The sequence below is a fragment of the Lithobates pipiens genome, unplaced genomic scaffold, assembly GCF_037356315.1.
Source record: "Lithobates pipiens isolate NorthernLeopardFrog02 unplaced genomic scaffold, aLitPip1_a1.2 Scaffold_37, whole genome shotgun sequence".
Classification (NCBI taxonomy): domain Eukaryota; kingdom Metazoa; phylum Chordata; class Amphibia; order Anura; family Ranidae; genus Lithobates; species Lithobates pipiens.
In genome coordinates this window covers 17036554-17058453 of record NW_027507825.1, presented here as the reverse complement: position 1 = coordinate 17058453, position 21900 = coordinate 17036554, and the positions used below count along the sequence as shown (strand labels likewise).

At 47.2% G+C, this 21900-nt stretch overlaps 1 protein-coding gene across 2 annotated transcripts in view; it reads left to right on the top strand.

Annotated features, from left to right (window-relative positions):
- Positions 1-1048: 1048 nt before the first annotated feature.
- The window catches only part of MAP4K5 (mitogen-activated protein kinase kinase kinase kinase 5), a 211938-nt gene continuing 191086 nt past the window's right edge, over positions 1049-21900 (top strand). For both annotated transcript variants that reach the window (XM_077466776.1, XM_077466775.1), the window contains exon 1: positions 1049-1257. In XM_077466776.1, coding sequence (XP_077322902.1) covers positions 1147-1257 — 111 coding nt within the window. In that variant the 5' untranslated portion in view covers positions 1049-1146. The remainder of the gene's footprint in view (positions 1258-21900) is intronic.

Below are 21900 nucleotides of genomic sequence, written 5' to 3'. Positions count from 1 at the left end.
CAGTACAGGTGATATGAGGGGGGTCAGTGTCCCCCCAGTACAGGTGATATGAGGGGGGGTCTGTCCCCCCAGTACGGGTGATATGAGGGGGGTCAGTGTCCCCCCACTACAGGTGATATGAGGGGTCAGTGTCCCCCCAGTACGGGTGATATGAGGGGTCAGTGTCCCCCCAGGTGATATGGGGGGGTCAGTGATCCCCCAGTACAGGTGATATTGGGGGAGAGTGTCCCCCCAGTACAGGTGATATGGGGGAGAGTGTCCCCCCAGTACGGGTGATATGAGGGGTCGGTATCCCCCCAGTACGGGTGATATGGGGGTCAGTGTCCCCCCAGTACAGGCGATATGAGGGGTCGGTGTCCCCCCAGTACGGGTGATATGAGGGGTCGGTGTCCCCCCAGTATGGGTGATATGAGAGGTCAGTGTCCCCCCAGTACAGGTGATATGAGGGGTCGGTGTCCCCCCAGTATGGGTGATATGAGGGGTCATGTCCCCCCAGTACGAGTGATATGAGGGGTTGGTGTCCCCCCAGTACGGGTGATATGAGGGGTCGGTGTCACCTCAGTACAGGTGATATGAGGGGTCGGTGTCCCCCCAGTATGGGTGATATGAGGGGTTGGTGTCCCCCCCAGTACGGGTGATATGAGGGGTTGGTGTCCCCCCAGTACGGGTGATATGAGGGGTTGGTGTCCCCCCCAGTACGGGTGATATGAGGGGTCGGTGTCACCTCAGTACAGGTGATATGAGGGGTCGGTGTCACCCCAGTACGGGTGATATGAGGGGTTGGTGTCCCCCCAGTACGGGTGATATGAGGGGTTGGTGTCCCCCCAGTACGGGTGATATGAGGGGTCGGTGTCACCTCAGTACAGGTGATATGAGGGGTCGGTACAGGTGAGGGGGTCTCGGGCCCTGGTGGGGGGTCACTTCCTCCAGGCCGAGGTGAGGCCCGGACAGCGTTGCTCTCGGTGGAGGTGAGGCCGGGTTGTCCCGGTGGAGGTGTGTAGGGGTTGTCCGGTGGGTGGCGCTGTGTCTCTCGTGCTCCTCCTCCTCCCGGCTCTCTTCCTCCGTCTCTCATTGTTGTTCAGTCGGCGGACATGGCTCCTCCGCCCGGCCTCCCCCGGCTCTGATCTCCTCCGCCCAGCCCGCACTATGGATTTCTCCTCGGGCCGGCCCAGCGCCGAAATTCTCCGCAAGAACCCGCAGCAGGACTTCGAGCTGATCCAGCGGGTGGGGAGCGGGACGTACGGGGATGTGTATAAGGTGAGTGCGGGGCTCGGCATGCCCGGTCTCTCCCTCCGGTGCCCCCCGCCCCCGGGCCTGTCCCCCTCCCTCATCTGTGTACCCCGGTATTTATCCTCAGCTATAGAGAACGTTTATGGGCATGCTTTAACGCCATCAGGGTCAGCTGATCGCAGGATTGTCGTTTCCTGACGCTACCGTCTTCGTTTACCTGAGTGTGGCGCGTCACGACGCCAGACCGCCAACCTGTAGAAGACCCCCAATCACACTTTGCCATTTAGCATTACATTAAAACCACAGCGAAACGCTCCAACGCGCATTTGAGCGCTTTTCTTTACTAATGTCACCTCGAATATCGCGTGACAAAACGTGTGAAACCCGCGTGTGTAAAAAACACGTCTGTTTCAGGGGTCACAATTTGGTCTCCAAATTTCTTTGCTGTGACAAACACGCATGGGGCGGCACAATGAAGTAAACGGGTACTGCGCATTAATCGCACATAAAAATATCGCCAGCGGAAATGCACGCCCTGGGCTTTGAAGCGGAAATGACTGTGTCATATTAGGACGCCTTGTGTATTTTCAGTGGCAGCCGGATCAGAAGGGCGCCGTGGGCCTACAGGACCAGTAAGGCCGGCGTCGCATCGCTCATCCCGTAACTGGCGGCAACTCAACCCGAAAACGATGCGGCTCCAGAGCGCTGACACAGTGAATGCACTGGCGGACATGTTGCAGATTCTCCGTCACCTGGCGGAGCGGCACCTCCAGAACTACGCCGGAGGGGAGCGTTCTGTCCGCTGTATTGAGGCTTCCTCAGGCGGGTAACCCTGGAGCTGCAATTAATAGGCCAGGCCCATATTACTCTTGTGATACTGTTGCTGGCGATAACATCGCTAAACAGCGTGGAGAGGTGCCCGTCCGTGCCATCCCTCCCTCATTAGCCATCTCGGAGAGATGTCGCTCTTTTGATGGCGGTGAAAGTTTGCAGGGCGAAAACTGGAAACCAGCACATAAGTCTCTACTAAGGATGAGCGCAGGCGTGTTCGCACGGTCCATGTGCAGAGCCCGCCAGGAAGTCGGCGCTGCGCTAATCACTGGCAGTGAGACATTGCCCCGATGCGCGGCTGCAGAGATCAGGCAATGTCTCCTGGCGGGCTCTGCACGTGGACGATGCGAACACGCCTGAGCGCATCCCTAGTCTCTACCATGTGTGGAGATTCTGGCACGGGTGGGTTGTTGCCAATCATAAAATCGCAAGCACTGCCATGAACTTAAGGACCAGTTGACACCAGGAATCGCAGTGGAATGCCCTGCTCGTTCCTGTGTGATTTGAGCCCGTTCCTTTTGAATAGGCTGAAGTGCACTGGACTGCACCAAAAGTAGTGCGTGCATCGCTTTAAAAAAACGCACTGCAACCGGATCACATTGGTACTTCTGTACCATGTTATCTGGCGCAGGCAACCGCACTGTGTTTGTGACCTGCTACTGGGGTGTCCTTAACTTAACATTGACACCTGCTGCAGATCACAACGGCAATGCGTTTTTAAAGCAATGCGGGTTTCAAGTACGGTGGATCGGGGGTGCTGCGACCAGTGGATCGGGGATGCTGCAGCTGGTGTGGCGGTGGATCGGGAAAGCTGCGATGAGGTGTGGCGGTGGATCGGGAACGCTGCGATGAGGTGTGGCGGTGGATCGGGAACGCTGCGATGAGGTGTGGCGATCGGGAACGCTGCGATGAGGTGTGGCGGTGGATCGGGAACTCTGCGATGAGGTGTGGCGGTGGATCGGGAACGCTGCGATGAGGTGTGGCATTTGATCTGGTGTCAGGGGGCACTAATAAAGCGGACAATAATGCGCTGCGACCGGTGTGGCAGTGGATCGGGAACGTTGCGGCCGGTGGATCGGGAACGTTGCGACCGGTGTGGTGGTGGATCGGGAAAGTTGCGACCCGTGTGGCAGGAGCTTTGCGACCTGTGTGGGGCGGTGGATCAGGAGCGTTGCGACCGGTGGGGCGGTGGATCGAGGATGCTGTGCATGGTGTGGCGTTTGTTCTTGTGTCAGGGGCCACTAAGAAAGCAGACGATAATGCTCTGTTCCTGTGGCGTAGCTCCCTTAGGTCCCTTGCACTTGGTGCCATCCAGCTGCAGGGTGTCGCTCCCTGTGTTTTAGGTGCACCCGGGAGGGACAGGGGCAGCATCCGGGACTGCTGCAGATAACCTGGTAAAGTCTATGGCAGGCTGCAGATGGACAGCACTGAATGCTGTATTGGCATTTAGCGCCCTGTGCATTCAAAGGCCCAGCATGCTGGCCTTCTGCAGGGCAGAATTAGTGCGGTGTCACTCTGTGGCGGCTTCCTTGCTGGCAATTCAGGTTTAGGTGGGGTTGGTATATGCCATCATGCTGCATAGTACACCCTAATACATGGTCTAAAAAGTGGGCTATGCTTTTGAAACCCCTGCCAGGTTATATTGGCTGTCTGTGTACCATTGTGGAAATTTTTCCTTTCGCTTCCTGTCCCAGAGACGCAATCGGAAGGTGGAGGAAATCGCCCAAAGTGACCATCAGAACAGGTGTTTCCCATTGGAAGATGTTCCCACGTAACCTCTTGTCATCAGTAGAAATACAGAAGCTAATCCTTCCTCCTAGGGACATAGCAATGAAAACTAGACAGATGGTCTAACCCTCGTAGGATTTCCCTTCACTTCCAGATGATATCAGTGTAAAGGAAGGGGTCACCCTTCCCAATTAGGACGCTGACAGCAATAAGAACTTGACAGAGGGTCTAACTCTAAGTTTTTGCTAGAAATGCATTGAAACGATCCTGCGGTTGGCGAGTTTCCGTTAACGTCGGTATCATTAGTGTGCTGTGGTCCTAAGGCCCATAGCTCATGAGGAATTCTATCGCTGGTGACAACTTGCTAATGACATCCTCGATGACGAGCACAGAGAGAGCACTCCGGTTATTTACTAAACTGCATTGCCCCAGAAGTAGTGCTTGCACCACTTTTGAAAACGCACTTCAGCCGGATCGGCGGGTACTGTGCGAGCCAGTGCAGGCAAACCATCTGCGTTTGCTATCTTTGTTTTGAGTGTTGCTAACTTTAAACCGTCACCCGCTGCATATCGCAGGCACAGCATGTTTTGAATGCGATGAGGGAAATGTGCCGGGAATGTGTTCCAGTGTGAATTTAAAGCCAAGTTCCAGTCATTTGTGTGTTTATTAAAAGTCAGCAGCTACAAAAAGTAAAAGCACTTACCTGTCCCACAGTTAGGCGGTGCACTCACCCCAGCAGTTTTCTTCCTCCCTCGGTGGTCCCGGCATCTATAATATAGGCACCCTGCTTTGACAGCTTGCGGCTTCACAGCCGGATGCCCACTGCGCATGCGTTGCTGCTCTCTGATTGGTCTCCAAGCCTTTTAGGACCTGTCCTGTGTCCCAGAAGACTTTGGGAGGGAGGTGGAAGGAGAACTTCCACTTCTGATCCCCTAAAGGTGAACTGAAGTGGCTGCAGGTACCTGTCAAAATCGGGAAACTCCCTATCCCCCCCCCCCCCCACTGTGAATGCCCACCTAAAGAAGGATGTGCAGTCGCCCAGCTCCGTACAATGCAATGATGCTTTGCAGCTGCGTAAAAATTTAAGCCCCCGGCTTAAAAAGCTGCCAAACACAATCTATTCAACAGAATGGGGAATGCCACAACTGCATGCAATGCACATGGTTGCAGTGCAGTGGGTCAGCATTCTCATGATTGAACCAGGAAGTAAGGAGGTGACATATCGCAGGATGGCACCGGGCCCAGATCAGTGCTACGTGGGGCACGGGATGGCACCGGGCCCACATCAGTGCTACGTGGGGCACGGGATGGCACCGGGCCCACATCAGTGCTGCGTGGGGCACGGGATGGCACCGGGCCCACATCAGTGCTGCGTGGTGCACGGGATGGCACCGGGCCCACATCAGTGCTGCGTGGTGCACGGGATGGCACCGGGCCCACATCAGTGCTGCGTGGTGCACGGGATGGCACCGGGCCCACATCAGTGCTGCGTGGTGCACGGGATGGCACCGGGCCCACATCAGTGCTGCGTGGTGCACGGGATGGCACCGGGCCCACATCAGTGCTGCGTGGTGCACGGGATGGCACCGGGCCCACATCAGTGCTGCGTGGTGCACGGGATGGCACCGGGCCCACATCAGTGCTACGTGGGGCGCGGGGTGGCACCGGGCCCACATCAGTGCTGCGTGGTGCACGGGATGGCACCGGGCCCACATCAGTGCTACGTGGGGCGCGGGGTGGCACCGGGCCCACATCAGTGCTGCGCGGGATGGCATAGCAGAAGGAGCCTGGCGGTAATAAAGTAAGGAGGTGACATATCGCAGGATGGCACTGGGCCCACATCAGTGCTGCGTGGTGCACGGGATGGCACCGGGCCCACATCAGTGCTGCGTGGTGCACGGGATGGCACCGGGCCCACATCAGTGCTGCGTGGTGCACGGGATGGCACCGGGCCCACATCAGTGCTGCGTGGTGCACGGGATGGCACCGGGCCCACATCAGTGCTGCGTGGTGCACGGGATGGCACCGGGCCCACATCAGTGCTACGTGGGGCGCGGGGTGGCACCGGGCCCACATCAGTGCTGCGCGGGATGGCATAGCAGAAGGAGCCTGGCGGTAATAAAGTAAGGAGGTGACATATCGCAGGATGGCACTGGGCCCACATCAGTGCTGTGCGGGATGGCACCGGGCCCACAATCGGTGCTACGTGGGACGCGGGATGGCACCGGGCCCACAATCGGTGCTACGTGGGGCGCGGGATGGCATAGCAGAAGGAGCCTGGCGGTAATCATACATGGAGTTGGACAGGGAGTTGCTGTGCTCTGTGGCGGGTGAGTGGATGCCCTCTATCAGGCGCTGCCATGATGGATCTGAAATGACAGGTGCTCTTTAAATGTAAGGACTTATTCTTACAGGTAGTTAGAATATTTAATATTTGCAAACAAAATGAAGGTTTCCTATTTAGAATAATAAGCTGTCAGGTTAGTAAAACAGCGATATCAGAAACAATTCAATCATACAGTTTGTAGTGCACATAGATTTGCAAAACAATGGGATAAAGGAATATTCCTGAACTTTGTTTTATCTCATGGTTGCTGTGAAATTGTGTGGATGCATCAGGGCAGTGCATGTTTTCTCAGCTTGCAGAGCTTGGATTCATTGAATGAGTTTACCAAAAATGTAAATATTGCAGAATATATACAGCCTCATGCGACATAACTAAGCTCCATTTCATGATGAATAAAATAAATGATTAATGTATCTTAAATAGAAAACTATCTTTAGATAATAAAAATGCACCCTGGACCTCCATCACAAAGCACAGCGCTGTTGTATGAAGAAACCATTCTCAGCCTCTAATGCCCCGTACACTCGGTTGGAAATTCCGATGGGAAAAGCCAGATTGGATTATGCTGTGGGAAAATATGATCGCGTGTGGGCTCTAGTGGACTTTTCCCGTCGGAATTTCCAATGAGAGCAGGACCTTAGATTTTCCGGCAGCAAAATCCGATCTGACTTTTTCCGATCGTGTCGATTAGAATTCCGACGCACAAAGTGCCACGCATGCTCAGAATCCATTTTGGGGCGAAAGCTATTGGCTACTGGCCTCTACGTAGTCCGGTCATAAGTTTTGTAGGTCACCTGGTTCCGAACGATCAGATTTTCCAACAACTTTGCGTTACCGTGTGTATGCAAGACACGTTTCGGCCAAAATCCGTCAGGGAAAAAAAATCAGACGGATTTTGTGGTTGGAATGTCCTACCGTGTGTGTGTACAGGGCATTAGACTGCCTACTTGTTCTACTGCATTGCCCAGAGCTAGCATGTAACACGTGACATGTTGAAACGACTGCTGCTTCCATCAGAGCTTTTCCACACAGGGGATTTGCTGACTTGGACAGACCGGCTCAATAAATCTACGTTCCCTTTTTGAACTCTTGCTCAGCCAGTTGCACAGATTGCTCAAAAAATCATCATTTTAAAAATGCAAATAAGAATTGTTGTTGGGAAGAGTTGAAATGCATGGTGGTGTTCCTTGTTGCTGTAATGTGTTGTGCGTGACAGATGTAGAGGGAGTAAGTCGGTGTTGGGATGCGCCAGGAAATGATTTCAGAATGTCAGTAACTATGCGGAGCATGCAGCTCCGGCGTGTCCCTACTGGCAGCCCAGACTGTTCTTTGTGAGATCCACAGTACTCAGTGTGTGAGGTTTTCACTTTGTAGTATCCGTGGGATTTCATCCGGCTCACGTTATGACTCACAACGTGTCACATCTGAGCCTGATCTTAGAACGCGCGGTATCTGACCCGGGGTTGTCTTGTACTGCGTCCTGGTCACCAGTGTTCACTGACTTCCCAATGAATGTGAAGGATTTCCCATAAGGTGGATGTTTGGGTGCCAGTAATTGTCCCTTCATAAATCCTATTTTAAAGAGGAAGTAAACCCTGATGAGTTTACTTCCTATTTGATTCCATGCAAAGGTAAAGCATAATGGACTACTATGCATCGCATCGCATCGCATAGTAGTCCATTATGTGTCACTTGCCTGACACAGGAGCCAGCGAAGTCACCGCTGTCCTCTGTAGTTCCGAGCGTCCATCTTCTTGGTGGTTCTCGCTGCTCCGGCGAATCAGAGCGCATGCGCACGGGAGCCGACACTTGCAGCATATCGGCGCGATTTGCGACTTACCCAGTGCGCCTGCGCGCCACTGTCTACAACACATGTGCCGTAGACAGCGGTGGCTGTCTTCAGGTAAATATCTCCTAAACCGTGTAGGTTTAGGAGATATTTCTTGGACCTACAGGTAAGCCTTAATCTAGGCTTTACCTGTAGGTCAAAGTGGTTTGTAAGGGTTTACAACAGGGGTCTCAAACTGACGGCCCTCCAGCTGTTGCGGAACTCCAAGTCCCAGCAAGCCTCTGCCTGTGGGAGTCATGCTTGTAACTGTGAGCGCTGCAATGCCTCATGGGACTTGTAGTTTTGCAACAGCTGGAGGGCCACCGGTTTGAGACCCCTGGTTTACAACCACTTTAAAACAATATTTCTCAACTCCCAGTCCTCAAGGCACCCCAACAGGTCGTGTTTTCAGGATTTCCCGGCTGCGGTAATTACTAAGGAACTGAAACTAATCAAATCACCCATGCAAAATAATGGAGAGCCTGAAAACATGACATGTTGGGGCGCCTTGAGTACTGGAGTTGAGAAACACTGATTTAAACTACAACGCAGCTCAGATTGATGTGCTTTGAGAGGTATAAGCGACTTAAAATGAACAGTAAACTTTTTTTCCTGTTTATTTTGGAAATAGTAAAGATTAAAGCTAAACTCCTGGATACATTAGGTTTCATTTAAAGTGGTTGTAAACCCTTACAACACACTTTGACCTACAGGTAAGCCTAGATTAAGGCTTACCTGTAGGTCCAAGAAATATCTCCTAAACCTACACTGTTTAGGAGATATTTGCCAAAACACAGGTACCGCTGTCTACGGCGATATGCCACAAGTGGTGACTCCTGTGCGCATGCGTGGGAGTGACGTCATCACGGCTTCGTCAAATGACAGCGGCGGAGCAGCGAGACGCAACCAAGAAGATGGATGCTTCAGACTACAGGGGACACCGGTGACTTCGCTGGCTCCTGTGTCAGGTAAGTGACACATAATGGACTACTATGTGATGCGATGCATGGTAGCCCATTATGCTTTACCTTTGCAGGCAATCAAAGAGGAAGTAAACTCATCAGGGTTTACTTCCTCTTTAAATGTACTCTTTAACTACTTGCCAACCAACCACCATCGTTATACAGTGGCAGGTTGCCCCCCCCCATGCACGAATCGCCGTAGCTACGGCGGGCACTTTAAGGGGTAAAGTGAGCATGTGGGGTAGGAGCCAATGCGCATGGCTGCGATGAATGCTCCTCCAGAGAGTCAGAATGGGGGATCTGTCAATGTAAACAGACAGATCCCCGTTTTCTCAGGGAAGTAGAGATCTGCTGTTCCTAGTGATCAGGAACAGCAGATCTCTCTGTACTCCCTAAGGAATACTTTGTCCCCTTGATTGCCCCCTAGTGTTAACCCCTTCCATGGCAGTGACATTAATTCAGTAACAGTGGCTTTTTTTTTTTTTTTTTGTTTTTGTTTTTTTTTTAGCTCTGACTGGTGTCAAGTGTCCGATCTGTCCACCGCAATGTCACAGTCCCGCAAAAAATCACTGATCACCGCCATTACTAGTAAAGAAAATGGCATAATAAAAATTCCATAAATATATCCCCATTTGTATTTTATTAATTTTGACACTAAATAATTGTGTAACTTTTTTATTAACTTTTATTCCTATTACAAGGAATGTAAAATCCCTTGTAATAGAAAAAAAGCATGACAGGTCCTCTTAAATATGAAATATGGGGGGGGTTAAAAAGTCCTCAGATCTCATATTTGGACTTCAATGCAATAAAAATTAAAAGAAATTGTCGTTTGAAAAAAAAAAATGTCCCTTTAAGACGAATGGGCAGAGCTGATGTTTTGATGGGTGGGGGGCCATCTTCCCATCACTCGTCTCCATACCCGGCCACAGATAACAATAAGAACATATTGATTTACTCAAACGTTATAGTGTCTACAAACTATTGTATTTATTTATGGAAATACATATATTTTTTTTTTTATACTAGTGATAGCGGCGGGCAGCGACTTATGAGGCTGCGATATTGTGGCGGACAATCTGACACTTTTGACGCTTTACAGGAACCAGTGCCCCCCTGTGGGCAGAAATGCAGAATTGCATATAAATACATGATCCTACCTTCTAAGGATTGGTAACCTGCAATAATAATACATTTTTGTTTTGAGTTTGTATCTGCTTTAAACAACCCGGCACTAACCAGCATCACCAAGGGTTAAATATTTCTGTTTTGCACGTTCATTTAAGCTCTGGAATTTCAATCAGTTGGAGCCCCGCTGCATTTCTTGTCTAAGGTACATGTGAAATGCGTCAGTTATTGCTAAATGTTTAACATATTTTGTGCGGATGGGGAAATATTTCACAGTACACTATATTTCATGTACTCTGCTACCGTATGTTCTTGTTTTGCTTTTAGGTTTGTCTTTCATGGATGTAAGTACTTTGTCACCAGAAGGTTCCTTTAGTGATATGGTAGAATAATAAACTTGTATCCATCGGTCAGCTGCAAATATTTGTGACTTGCAGAGTGGTAACTTCTGATCTTTAAACTTTCTAAACAAAGGGCCAGTTTACTGTCCTTCAGACTTTGGGGAGGCCGGACAGTGTGAATGGAAAATTTCCCAACATCAGTGGGAGTAAGCAGTTCAGGCTTGGTGGTCTGTAGGAGTAAAAAAAAAAAAAAATACACTGTAGTTCTCCTGACATAGGTCAGTAGGAGGAATAGTGCCCCATCATTGGTGTCAGTGGGAGGAATAGTGCCCCATCATTGGTGTCAGTAGGAGAAATAGTGCCCCATCATTGGTGTCAGTAGGAGAAATAGTGCCCCATCATTGGTGTCAGTAGGAGAAATAGTGCCCCATCATTGGTGTCAGTAGGAGGAATAGTGCCCCATCATTGATGTCAGTAGGAGGAATAGTGCTCCGCGGTTGGTGTCGGTACGAGGAATAGTGCTCCGCGGTTGGTGTCGGTACGAGGAATAGTGCTCCGCGGTTGGTGTCGGTACGAGGAATAGTGCTCCGCGGTTGGTGTCGGTACGAGGAATAGTGCTCCGCGGTTGGTGTCGGTACGAGGAATAGTGCTCCGCGGTTGGTGTCGGTACGAGGAATAGTGCTCCGCGGTTGGTGTCGGTACGAGGAATAGTGCTCCGCGGTTGGTGTCGGTACGAGGAATAGTGCTCCGCGGTTGGTGTCGGTACGAGGAATAGTGCTCCGCGGTTGGTGTCGGTACGAGAAATAGTGCTCTGCGGTTGGTGTCGGTACGAGAAATAGTGCTCCGCGGTTGGTGTCGGTAAGAGAAATAGTGCTCCGCGGTTGGTGTCGGTAAGAGAAATAGTGCTCCGCGGTTGGTGTCGGTACGAGAAATAGTGCTCCGCGGTTGGTGTCGGTACGAGAAATAGTGCTCCGTGGTTGGTGTCGGTACGAGAAATAGTGCTCCGCGGTTGGTGTCGGTAAGAGAAATAGTGCTCCGCGGTAGAGGTCGGCCGATATTTGGCGTTTAATTAATCGGCATTAGCCGATTGTGCTGTTAAAAAAGGCCAATGATATATTCAGCGCAACTTGCAAATGACTTCAGTAATAGAAGTCAGTGCAAGTTGCCTGGAGACTTGAGTGAAGCACTTGTCTTCTCTCTGGGCAGTCTGCCAAGAAAAGATCAAAAAGATACAATGTTTACACTTCTGAATGAATGAACTCAACTCAGTGTGTAGAGTTCTCAGTTTAAAGAGGAAGTAAACCCTGATGAGTTTACTTCCTCTTTCATTCCCTGCAAAGGCAAAGCATAATGGACTACTATGCATCTCATCGCATCGCATAGTAGTCCATTATGTGTCACTTACCTGACACAGGAGCCAGCGAAGTCACCGCTGTCCCCTGTAGTCCGCCGCATCCATCTTCTCGTGGGGGTCTGGCAGCTCCGCCGCTGTCATTCGGCGAAGCCGCGATGACGTCACTCCCGCGCATGCGCACGGGAGCCGACACGCGCGGCAGCTCTGTAGACAGCGGTGCCTGTCTTCAGGCAAATATCTCCTAAACCGTATAGGTTTAGCAGATATTTCTTGGACCTACAGGTAAGCCTTAATCTAGGCTTACCTATAGGTCAAAGTGTGTTGTAAGGGTTTACAACCACTTTAACCATTTAAAGACTAAATCTTTTTTGACACTTGATGCTTACAAATCAAAATCCTGTATTTTCTGCTAGAAATTCACTTAGAACCCCCAAAACTTATATATATTTTTTTTAGCAGAGATCCTAGGGAATAAAATAGCGGTTGTTGCAATATTTTATGTCGTACGGTATTTGCTTAGCGGTCTTTCAAACTCAATTTTTTTTGGAAAAAATACACAGAAAAACAAAACAGTAAAGTTAGCTCATTTTTTTTTCATCCAAAAGTTTTGATTACCTGTTTTTGTGTAATATATAAATATATATTTCTAAATTATACATACAAGTGAACTATTTGGATGTTTGTTTTGTTTAATAAATGTAAGAAATTTTCTGTATCACTTAAGGCTGCTTTCACACTGAAGCGGGCAGGCGTTGATGGTACAACGCTGCCAGTTTTAGCGGCGCTTTACCGTGATTTTAGCGGGGCACTTATAATCCAGCTAGCGGTCCAGGAAGAGGTTAAATGTGCCCGTGAAGCGCCGCTGCCAAATCGCATTGCAGGTGCTTCGGCAGTGGTGCCCATTCATTTCAATGGGCAAGAGTGGTGGAGGAGCGGTATACACCACTCGAAGGATGCTGCTTGCTGATCCCGCCTCAGTGTGACAGCACTCGGGGCTTCCACACAGACTGCAGGCACTTTACAGGCGCTATTTTAAAGCGCCTGAAAAACGCCCCAGTGGGAAAGGTGTCTGTTAGATTTTATGAGATGAAGGGGAAAAAATATTCAGCCTAACATATCGGCCCAAAAAAATCGGCATCATATATCGGCCGTGGCGATTTCTAAATATCGGTATCGGCATCGGCCAGAGAAAAACCCATATCGGTCGACCTCTACTCCGCGGTTGGTGTCGGTAAAATAAATAGTGCTCCGCGGTTGGTGTCGGCACGAGAAATAGGGCTCCGCGGTTGGTGTCGGCACGAGAAATAGGGCTCCGCGGTTGGTGTCGGCACGAGAAATAGGGCTCTGCGGTTGGTGTCTCCCCCCCCGCAATTATCTGGGACACGTCACAGATCCCAGATGATTGCCTGGCCGGTCACATCGCGGCTCGCGCATGATTGTGTGGCTTCACAACCAGGCACCCACAGTGACAATGCTGGCGCTGCAGAGAGGAGGAGGGGACGAGTGGTGCTTCTGTCCCCTACATCGCTGGACTGTGGAACAGGTAAGTGTCCGATTTATTTAAAGTCAGCAGCTGCAGTATTTGTTGCCGCTGACTTAAAAAAAATGTTTTCATGTGGAACTCCGCTTTAAGGTTGCGTTTCCCCAAGTCTAATTCTGTCCTCTGTTAACCATGGAGGTGCTTCCTGTGATGTGTGACGAGGATAAACACTGCAGTTTTGTTTACTGTAGCCCCCCAATTCCCTTGTGAAGACTGAGAAGAATAAATTCAATACCTTTGCAATCTCCCCATACTTTGTAACCAGATGTCCTCCTTCATTCTTTATGGGGCCAATATGGTCTGTCCTCCCTTTTTTACTGTTTACATACTTAAAGAATTTCTTGGGATTTTTTATTTTTTTTGCTCTCCTCTGTTGTCTTTCGTGTTCTCTCTTAGCTGCCCTAATTGCACCCTTACATTTCTTGTTGCATTCTCTATAAAGTTTGAATGCTGATGATGATCCCTCAACCTTGTATTTTTGAAGGCTTTCTCTTGCTTTTTATATGCTTTTTTTACATAGGTATTAGGCCATCCAGGACTTTTGTAAGCTCTAATGTATTACCCAATGGGATGCATTGGCTAATGCCCTTATTTAATATGCTCTTAAAGCAAACCCATCTCTCCTCCGTGTTCTTTGTTCCTAAGATTTTATCCCAATTTATTCCTTCTATCAAGGCTCGTAGTTTAGGGAAGTTGGCTCTTTTGACGTTCAGTGTCTTTGTATTCCCCCTTATGTTTCCTATTTGTGTGATTTACACTGAAGCCAATTGACCTGTGATGATCGCTGTTTCCTAAATTGCCCCGTATTTCCACATCAGTGATCAGGTCTCTATTGTTGGTAATGAGTAGATCCAGTAACGCTTTATTTCTAGTTGGTGCGTCTACCATCTGAACCATGAAATTGTCCTGCAAGACATTTGGGAACTGGCGAGCCTTAGAAGAATGCGTGGTTCCCTCCACCCAGTCTATGTCTGGATAATTAAAATCCCCCATTATGATAATACTTCCCATCCTTACTACTAATCCAAATTATGATAGGAGGTCAGCCTAGGAGAGGGAGGTCGGCAGAGGAAGCCAATGACGCTCTGCTGCTTTGCACATGTGCTCACGTTGCGCATGCTGATAGGAGAGAGCAGAGTGATGACCATATCGCTGTAGTGTTGATCCCATCACCGGATTGGGGTGCATTATTGAGAGGTTGAACATCTGGCTGACGAGGATGTTTGGGTCTCATGTCTGGCTGAACAGAAGTGCACATCTGTTGGCAGGTTAAACCATTCCTATCTATGTATTTCAACATTGTATGTATTAAGCAACGCACCACTAATAACAAGCAGTAGCTGCGTTTTTGTTTATTTCTAGAAATTCTGAACCTTCTTGGAGTTCTTTGCATTTTTGTTTCTTTTGCCCTCCTCTTCGGTGTCGGCTCCACCTTTTTGCTATGGGACGGTATGCACGGCCGGGATCGTGTTAAAGTGACAAGTAAATTGTGCAGAAATTCAACGATCTCTAAAATGTGACGTTTGCTAAACAGGAATGCAGGAAATGTCCGTTCAAATTTCTGGGAGTTTTATTATTATAAGCTGAGTTCATAATGCAGAAATAATGTGATTTTTGTGGCTGACTTATGTTTTTGGTTTTACTGTATAACACATGTAAGCTGGGGAAATAAATATTCCCTCAAGGAAGTGGCCTTTTAGCAGAACCCCTGTGGATATTTTTAGGATTTACAGCATTTTGAGCATTTCCTTTTGAAGTGGACTTTTTTTTTTTTGTAGCCCTCATATATTCATAATGAATTTTGTTCTTCACATGCAATGGGTATTCTGTTTTTGAAGCAGAACTTTACCCATAGCAACTTGATTAAAAAAAAAATAATTCTTTAGCAAGGAACATAGATTTCACATTAATGCTACCAGAATTAGTGCATGCTGTAAATTGCCTCTGGCATTATTCCTGTTTCTTCTTGGGAGAAGTTGCCATTTTGCTGAGCCCCTGAGCAGCAGTAACTTTTTAGGCGGTTGGCAACTCGGCCATTACAAATTCAGCACAGTGCCTAATAATAGAGAGCAACTGAGCATGTGCAAAGCACAGTGAAACTGCTTATTACTGGATTTTAAAGAGGAAGTATACCCTGATGAGTTTACTTCCTCTTTTTTTTTCCCTGCAAAGGTAAAGCATAATGGACTACCATGCATCGCATAGTAGCCCATTATGTGTCACTTACCTGACACAGGAGCCAGCGAAGTCGCCGCTGTCCCCTGTAGTCCGCCGCATCCATCTTGCTGGTGGCGTCTCGCAGCTCCGCGGCAAAGCCGCGATGACGTCACTCCCGCACATGCGCACGGGAGTCGACAAATGCGGCAGCTCCATTCTTGGAGCTCAGTGCGCCTGCAGTGCCCGTTTTCAGGCAAATATCTCCTAAACCATATAGGTTTAGGAGATATTTCTTGGATCTACAGGTAAGCCTTAATCTAGGTTTACCTGTAGGTCAAAGTGGTTTGTAAGGGTTTACAACCACTTTAACAACTGTACATGTCATTTTTTATTTTTATTTTTAGACTGAGTTTTATCTTGGTGGTATTCAATCGCAACAGGTGTTTGTTTTTTTGTTTTTTTTACTTAACCACTTTCAGCCCCGGACCATTATGCAGGCCAATGACCAGACCACTTTTTGCAATTCGGCACTGCGTCGATTTAACTGACAATTGCACAGTCGTGCGACGTGGCTCCCAAACAAAATTGACGTGTTTTTTTTTTTTTTTTCCACAAATAGAGCTTACTTTTGGTGGTATTTGATCACCTCTGCGGTTTTTATTTTTTGTGCTATAAACATAAATAGAACGACAATTTTGAAAAAAACACATTATTTTTTACTTTTTGCTATAATAAATATCCCCCAAAAAATATATATATAAAAAAGCTGATTGGTTATTATGTAGAGCTGTACCAGATTCTGTGTGCACCATTTTTTCTTTTTTAATCTTAAATGTATTCAGCTTTACTCTGGGTGTTGTCACCTCTCGAAAACCAGTGTACTAGACAGATTAGCAAACTGATCCCGAGGGAAGGGTGGGCAGACAACTCAATGCAACTTTGCCAAATAACTCTGTGCGCTTGTACTTTTCTTTTTCTCTGCCTTTTGCAGATCATACATGAAGCAAATGCCTTTCCTGCGACCATGGGGTACAGGAAAGGCATTCGCTCGATTTCCCCATCGACAGACCAACAGTGCTAACAGGGGAGTCCTTCCTGCCGAGCCATTGTGTTACATAGTTAGTAAGGTTGAATAAAGACACCAGTCCATCCAGTTCAACTAGAGTGAGTGTCTACAATTGTCCCTATCCCTGTACATTGGACACTCACATCCGTCCCTACCCTCAAGGAGCCCACGATCCAAGGTCCCCATTCATATACTAGGGCCAATTTTTTTGGACAGAAGCCAATTAATCTACCTGCATGTCTTTGGACTGTGGGAGGAAACCGGAGTACCCGGAGGAAACCCACTCAGGCACAGGGAGAACATGCAAACTCCAGGCAGGGAGTGTCGTGGTTGGGATTTGATCCAGCGACCCTTTTTAGTGTGAGGCTCTGTTCACACAGGGGGCGATGCGAGGCGACACGACTTGCCGCGCCGCGACCTCAGCGGCGACTTGCAAATGACTTCTGTATAGAAGTCAATGCAAGTCGCCCCGAGGTCGCCCAAAAGTAGTACAGGAACCTTTTTTCTAAGTCGGAGCGACTCGAGTCGCTCCTCTTAGAACGGTTCCGTAGTACAGAACGGGGGGCGACTTGTCAGGTCGCGGCACGGCAAGTCGCGTCGCCTCGTGTCGCCCCCTGTGTGAACCGAGCCTTAGGTGAGAGTGCTAACCACTACACCCCTGGTGGGGGAAGCTATGCCTGCCCGGTAAGACAGTGAATATTGCTAATGGCTATACAAGCCACTAATTACATGTAAAATCTGGCAGGCTGGTTGTACCCAAGTTGATGGATCAACACAATCGGCGTGCCCATACCGTCTACGGCTGGTTTTAGTCAGTCTTTCTATCGGCTCAGAATGGTTTAAAACAATGCTTGGATTACATGGCTGATCACATCAGCTGCTGTTTATCAGAGATGCTGACTGCGGTTCCTGCTAAACAGACAGAGCCTGTAAATCATTGTATGAAATATAGTTATAGTCAAGAAAAGATTTACTAACTTGGGGTATCAAGTAACAGCAGAAATGTATTTTTAGGTAAGGGTGAACTGCACTCCGCTGGACAACGGCGGCCCTTCACATGTATGGCTCATCAGTAACATTGAACGGGTAGTGCATAAAAACTTCCCTTTACAGGGTCCTCTATGGTAAAGACTGTACAGTGCTGGGGAAGAAGGTAGGTGTTTTACCAGGCAGGCCACACACGGTGGGACGGGGGAATTTAAAGGCATAGTTCGCCTGTGGGACCATGTTACATGTTACTCCAATAAGGAGGGTATAACATGGGTCACATCTAGAGGTTGTCCGATATGGTTTTTTCTCTGGCCGATGCTGATATTTAGAAATCGCCATTTTTTTGGGCCAATATGTTAGGCCGATTTTTATTTATTTATTTATTTTTATTCCCCCCATTTCATAAAATCAGACACCTTTCACACTGGGGCGTTTTTCAGGCGCTTTTGGGGTAAAAATAGCGCCTGTAAAGTGCCTGCAAAACGGCTCCCCTGCAGTCTGTGTGACAGTCCGAGTGCTTTCACACTGAGGCGATGCGCTGGAAAGATGTTAAAAAAAAAATAAAAAAAAAGGTCCTGCAAGCAGCACCTTTTTGGAGTGGTGTATACCGCTCCTCCACCACTCCAGCCCGTTGAAATTAATGGGCACCACTGCCGAAGCGCATGCAATTTGGCGGCGTCGCTTCACGGGCGCATTTAACCTCTTCCTCGGCCGCTAGCTGGGTTATATGCGCCCCGCTAGCAGCTGAATAGCGCCGCTAAAATTACGGTAAAGCGTCGCTAAAACTAGCAGCGTTTTACCGTCAACACCTGCCCACTCCAGTGTGTAAGCAGCCTTCATAAGTGATGTGTAAGAAATTTTCTACATTTATTAAACAAAACAAACCTCCAATCAGTTTACTTGTATGTATGATTTAGATAAGAATATATATATATATTAAATATTAAATAAAAACAGGTAATCAAAACTTTTGGATGGAAAAAAAAGGGCTAACTTTACTGTTTTTTTTTTTTTTTTTTTTTTTTTATATCATTAGTGTATTTTTTTTCCAAAAAAAGTGTTTGAAAGACCTCTGCGCAAATGCCGTGTGACATAAAATAATGCAACAACCGCTATTTTATTCCCTAGGATCTCTGCTAAAAAAAAATATAATTTTTGGGTGTTCCAATGGATTTTCTGGCAGAAAATACAGGATTTTTACTTGTAAGCAACAAGTGTCAGTAAAGATTGAGGGCCGGTTCACACAGGGGACGACACGACTTGCCGTGCCGCGACCTCAGCGGCGACTTGCAAATGACTTCTGTATAGAAGTCAATGCAAGTCGCCCCGAGGTCGCCCAAAAGTAGTACAGGAACCTTTTTTCGAAGACGGAGCGACTCGTTCGTTCGATTTTCTAATCGTTAGTGGGGGTCAAATCGATGTTCATTTTCAACCACAGTGACGGGAAAATTTGGAAATAGAAAATCGCTTGGTGAAAGGAATTTTCAGACAGTGTATGCGGTTTTTCATTCAGAAATTACATTCATTTTAAAAACAGGAATGTTAAAAACAAGTGAAAATTTCAAAACAACATTCATTCTTTCAGCGAATGTACAAAGATTTTTCGTCTGAAAATTGATCCATGTGGAAAGCATAAGGCTCAGTATGCAGTTTTTTTGCTTTTGATCTGTCTTTGCAGTGCTTTTTGCTGTGCGTTTTTGATTTTTGCGCACGTGATTTTGCTGTGATTTGAGTTTTTGGATTTTTTATTTTTTTTTGGCCAATTTGTTGTTGGACAGATTAAAAAACACAATTTGCTGCAAAACCCATTCCATGCTTTTCTGCAACTTCTCAGTTGAAGTACATTGAACCAAAAAAAGCTTTGTTTTGCGTAAAAAAAAAAAGAAAATAAAAAAAAAAAGTCCCTGACCGTTTCCAAATACACAGTGGTTGAAAAAAAGCACAGATGTGAACGTGTCCCATAGGAAACCATGGAAATGAACTGTAGTGCGTTTCTGAAAAAAGCACCAATACATAGATGTGAACCAGGTCTAAGACGTTTAGTAACATAATGGAGTTAAACGAAAATTAGCCCTTTATAGTACAACAAAAAGCAGATAATCAATACGGTAAAGGGGTTAATTTTTTTTTAACTGTAGAACTGTGAAAGTAATATTTACAGTAGCGATTATTTGCTATTTTTGTACTATAAAGGGCTCATTTTAGTTTTTTTAACCCCATTATGTTAACTTTAAAATAGTAATCGATTAGTTGTTTCAGCCCTAATTAACCACTTCAGCCCCGGACCAATTGTCAGCCTAAGGACCAGAGGTCTTTTTACAATTTCGCACTGCTTTAACTGGTAATTGCGCGGTCATGCAATGTTGTACCCAAACGAAATTTGCGTCCTTTTCTTCCCACAAATAGCTTTCTTTTGATGGTATTTGATTGCCTCTGCAATTTTTTTTTTTTTTTTTTTTTTTGCGATATAAATGGAAAAAGACCGAAAATTTCGAGAAAAAATGATATTTTCTACTTTTTGTTATAAGAAAAATCGAATAAACTAAATTTTAGTCATACATTTAGGGCAAAATGTATTCAGCCACATCACTTTAGTAAAAAAAAAATGTCAAGCGTATATTTATTGGTTTTTGCAAAAGCTATAGCGTCTACAAACTAGAGTACATTTTCTGGAATTTACACAGCTTTTAATTTATGACTGCCTATCTCATTTCTTGAGGTGCTAAAATGGCAGGGCAGTAAACCCCCCCCCCCCAAATGACCCCATTTTGGAAAGTAGACACCCCAAGGAAATTGCTGAGGGGCATATTGAACCCATTGAATATTTTTTTTTTGTCCCAAGTGATTGAATAATGACACAAAAAAAAAAAAAAATTACAAAAAGTTGTCACTAAATGATATATTGCTCACACGTGCCATAGTTATATGTGGAATTGCACCCTAAAATATATTCTGCTGCATCTCCTGAGTACGGGGATACCACATATGTGGGACTTTTTGGGAGTCTAGCCGCGTACGGCACCCCGAAAACCAATCACTGCCTTCAGGATTTCTAAGGGTGCACATTTATGATTTCACTCCTCACTACCTATCACAGTTTCGAAGGCCATAAAATGCCAAAATAGCACAAAACCCCCCCCCCCCCCCAAATGACCCTTTTTTGGAAAGTAGACACCCCAAGATATTTACTGAGAGGCATGTTGAGTCCATGAAATATTTTATATTTTGCCACAAGTTGCAGGAATATTAAAATGTTTTTATTTTTTTTGCACAAAGTTGTCACTAAGGGCCGGTTCACACAGCGAGCCGCGGCGAGGCGTCTCCGACTTACCTCGCCGCGACTTGCGGGGAGCTCAGCGGCGACTTGCAGAGGACTTCTGCATAGAAGTCAATGCAAGTCGCCCCCGAAGTCGCCCCGAAGTAGTACAGGAACCTTTTTTCTGAGTCGGAGCGACTCGAGTCGCTCCTCTCAGAACGGTTCCATAGTACTGAATGGGGGCGACTTGCGGGAGCGAGGCGAGGCGAGCCGTGTCGCCTCGCCTCGCGTCGCAGTGTGAACCGGCCCTAAATGATATATTGCTCACACATGCTATGGGCATAAGTGAAATTACACCTTAAAAAAAATTCTGCTGCTTATCCTGAGTACGGGGATACCACATGTGGGGGACTTTTTGGGAGCCTAGCCACGTACAGGACCCCGAAAACCAAGCACCGCCTTCAGGATTTAAATATATAACGCACACCCCCGATTTGCCCCGATTTTAGGGGGGGGGGGGATTGCGTGTTATACGCCGATAAAAACAGTACTTATTTACAAAATTTCAAAACTAAGAAAAACTTTTTGTTTAACAAAAAAACTGTGGTGATTAAACATCACCAAAAGAAAGTTCCATTTGTGTGCAAAAAAATGATAAATGTTTAGTTTGGGTACGGTGAATGACAATTGCGCGGTCATGCAACAAAGTATAGCAGCGCTGAAAGCGGAAAATTGGCCTGGGCAGGAAGGGGGTGAAAGGGGGGATGCAAAAACGACCCTGGAAGTGAAAGGGTTAAACTGGTATGTTTGCGTGTCTGTAATTCAGCTTTGATACAGGTATTATTTTTGCAGGGGGGGGGGGGGGTGTTGGAGGACTTTGGCCAAAATTCTAGCGGGGAAATTGCTTTCAGTTTATGTAACTGATCTCTGTAGTCTATACATTCTTTCCTCATTCTTTTCTGTAATCCCGTCTCTTCCTCTTTTAATGTATTTAATCGTTAGATTCTCTCTTGTGGTGTGTTGTGTATTGTGGGTTTTTTATGTTTGCACAATGATTCCTTTGCTTAGTAATAAAACTTAATTAAGTGTATGAGGTTCTTGTACTAATAGCCGGCATTTATCTGTAATTGGGAGATAACATG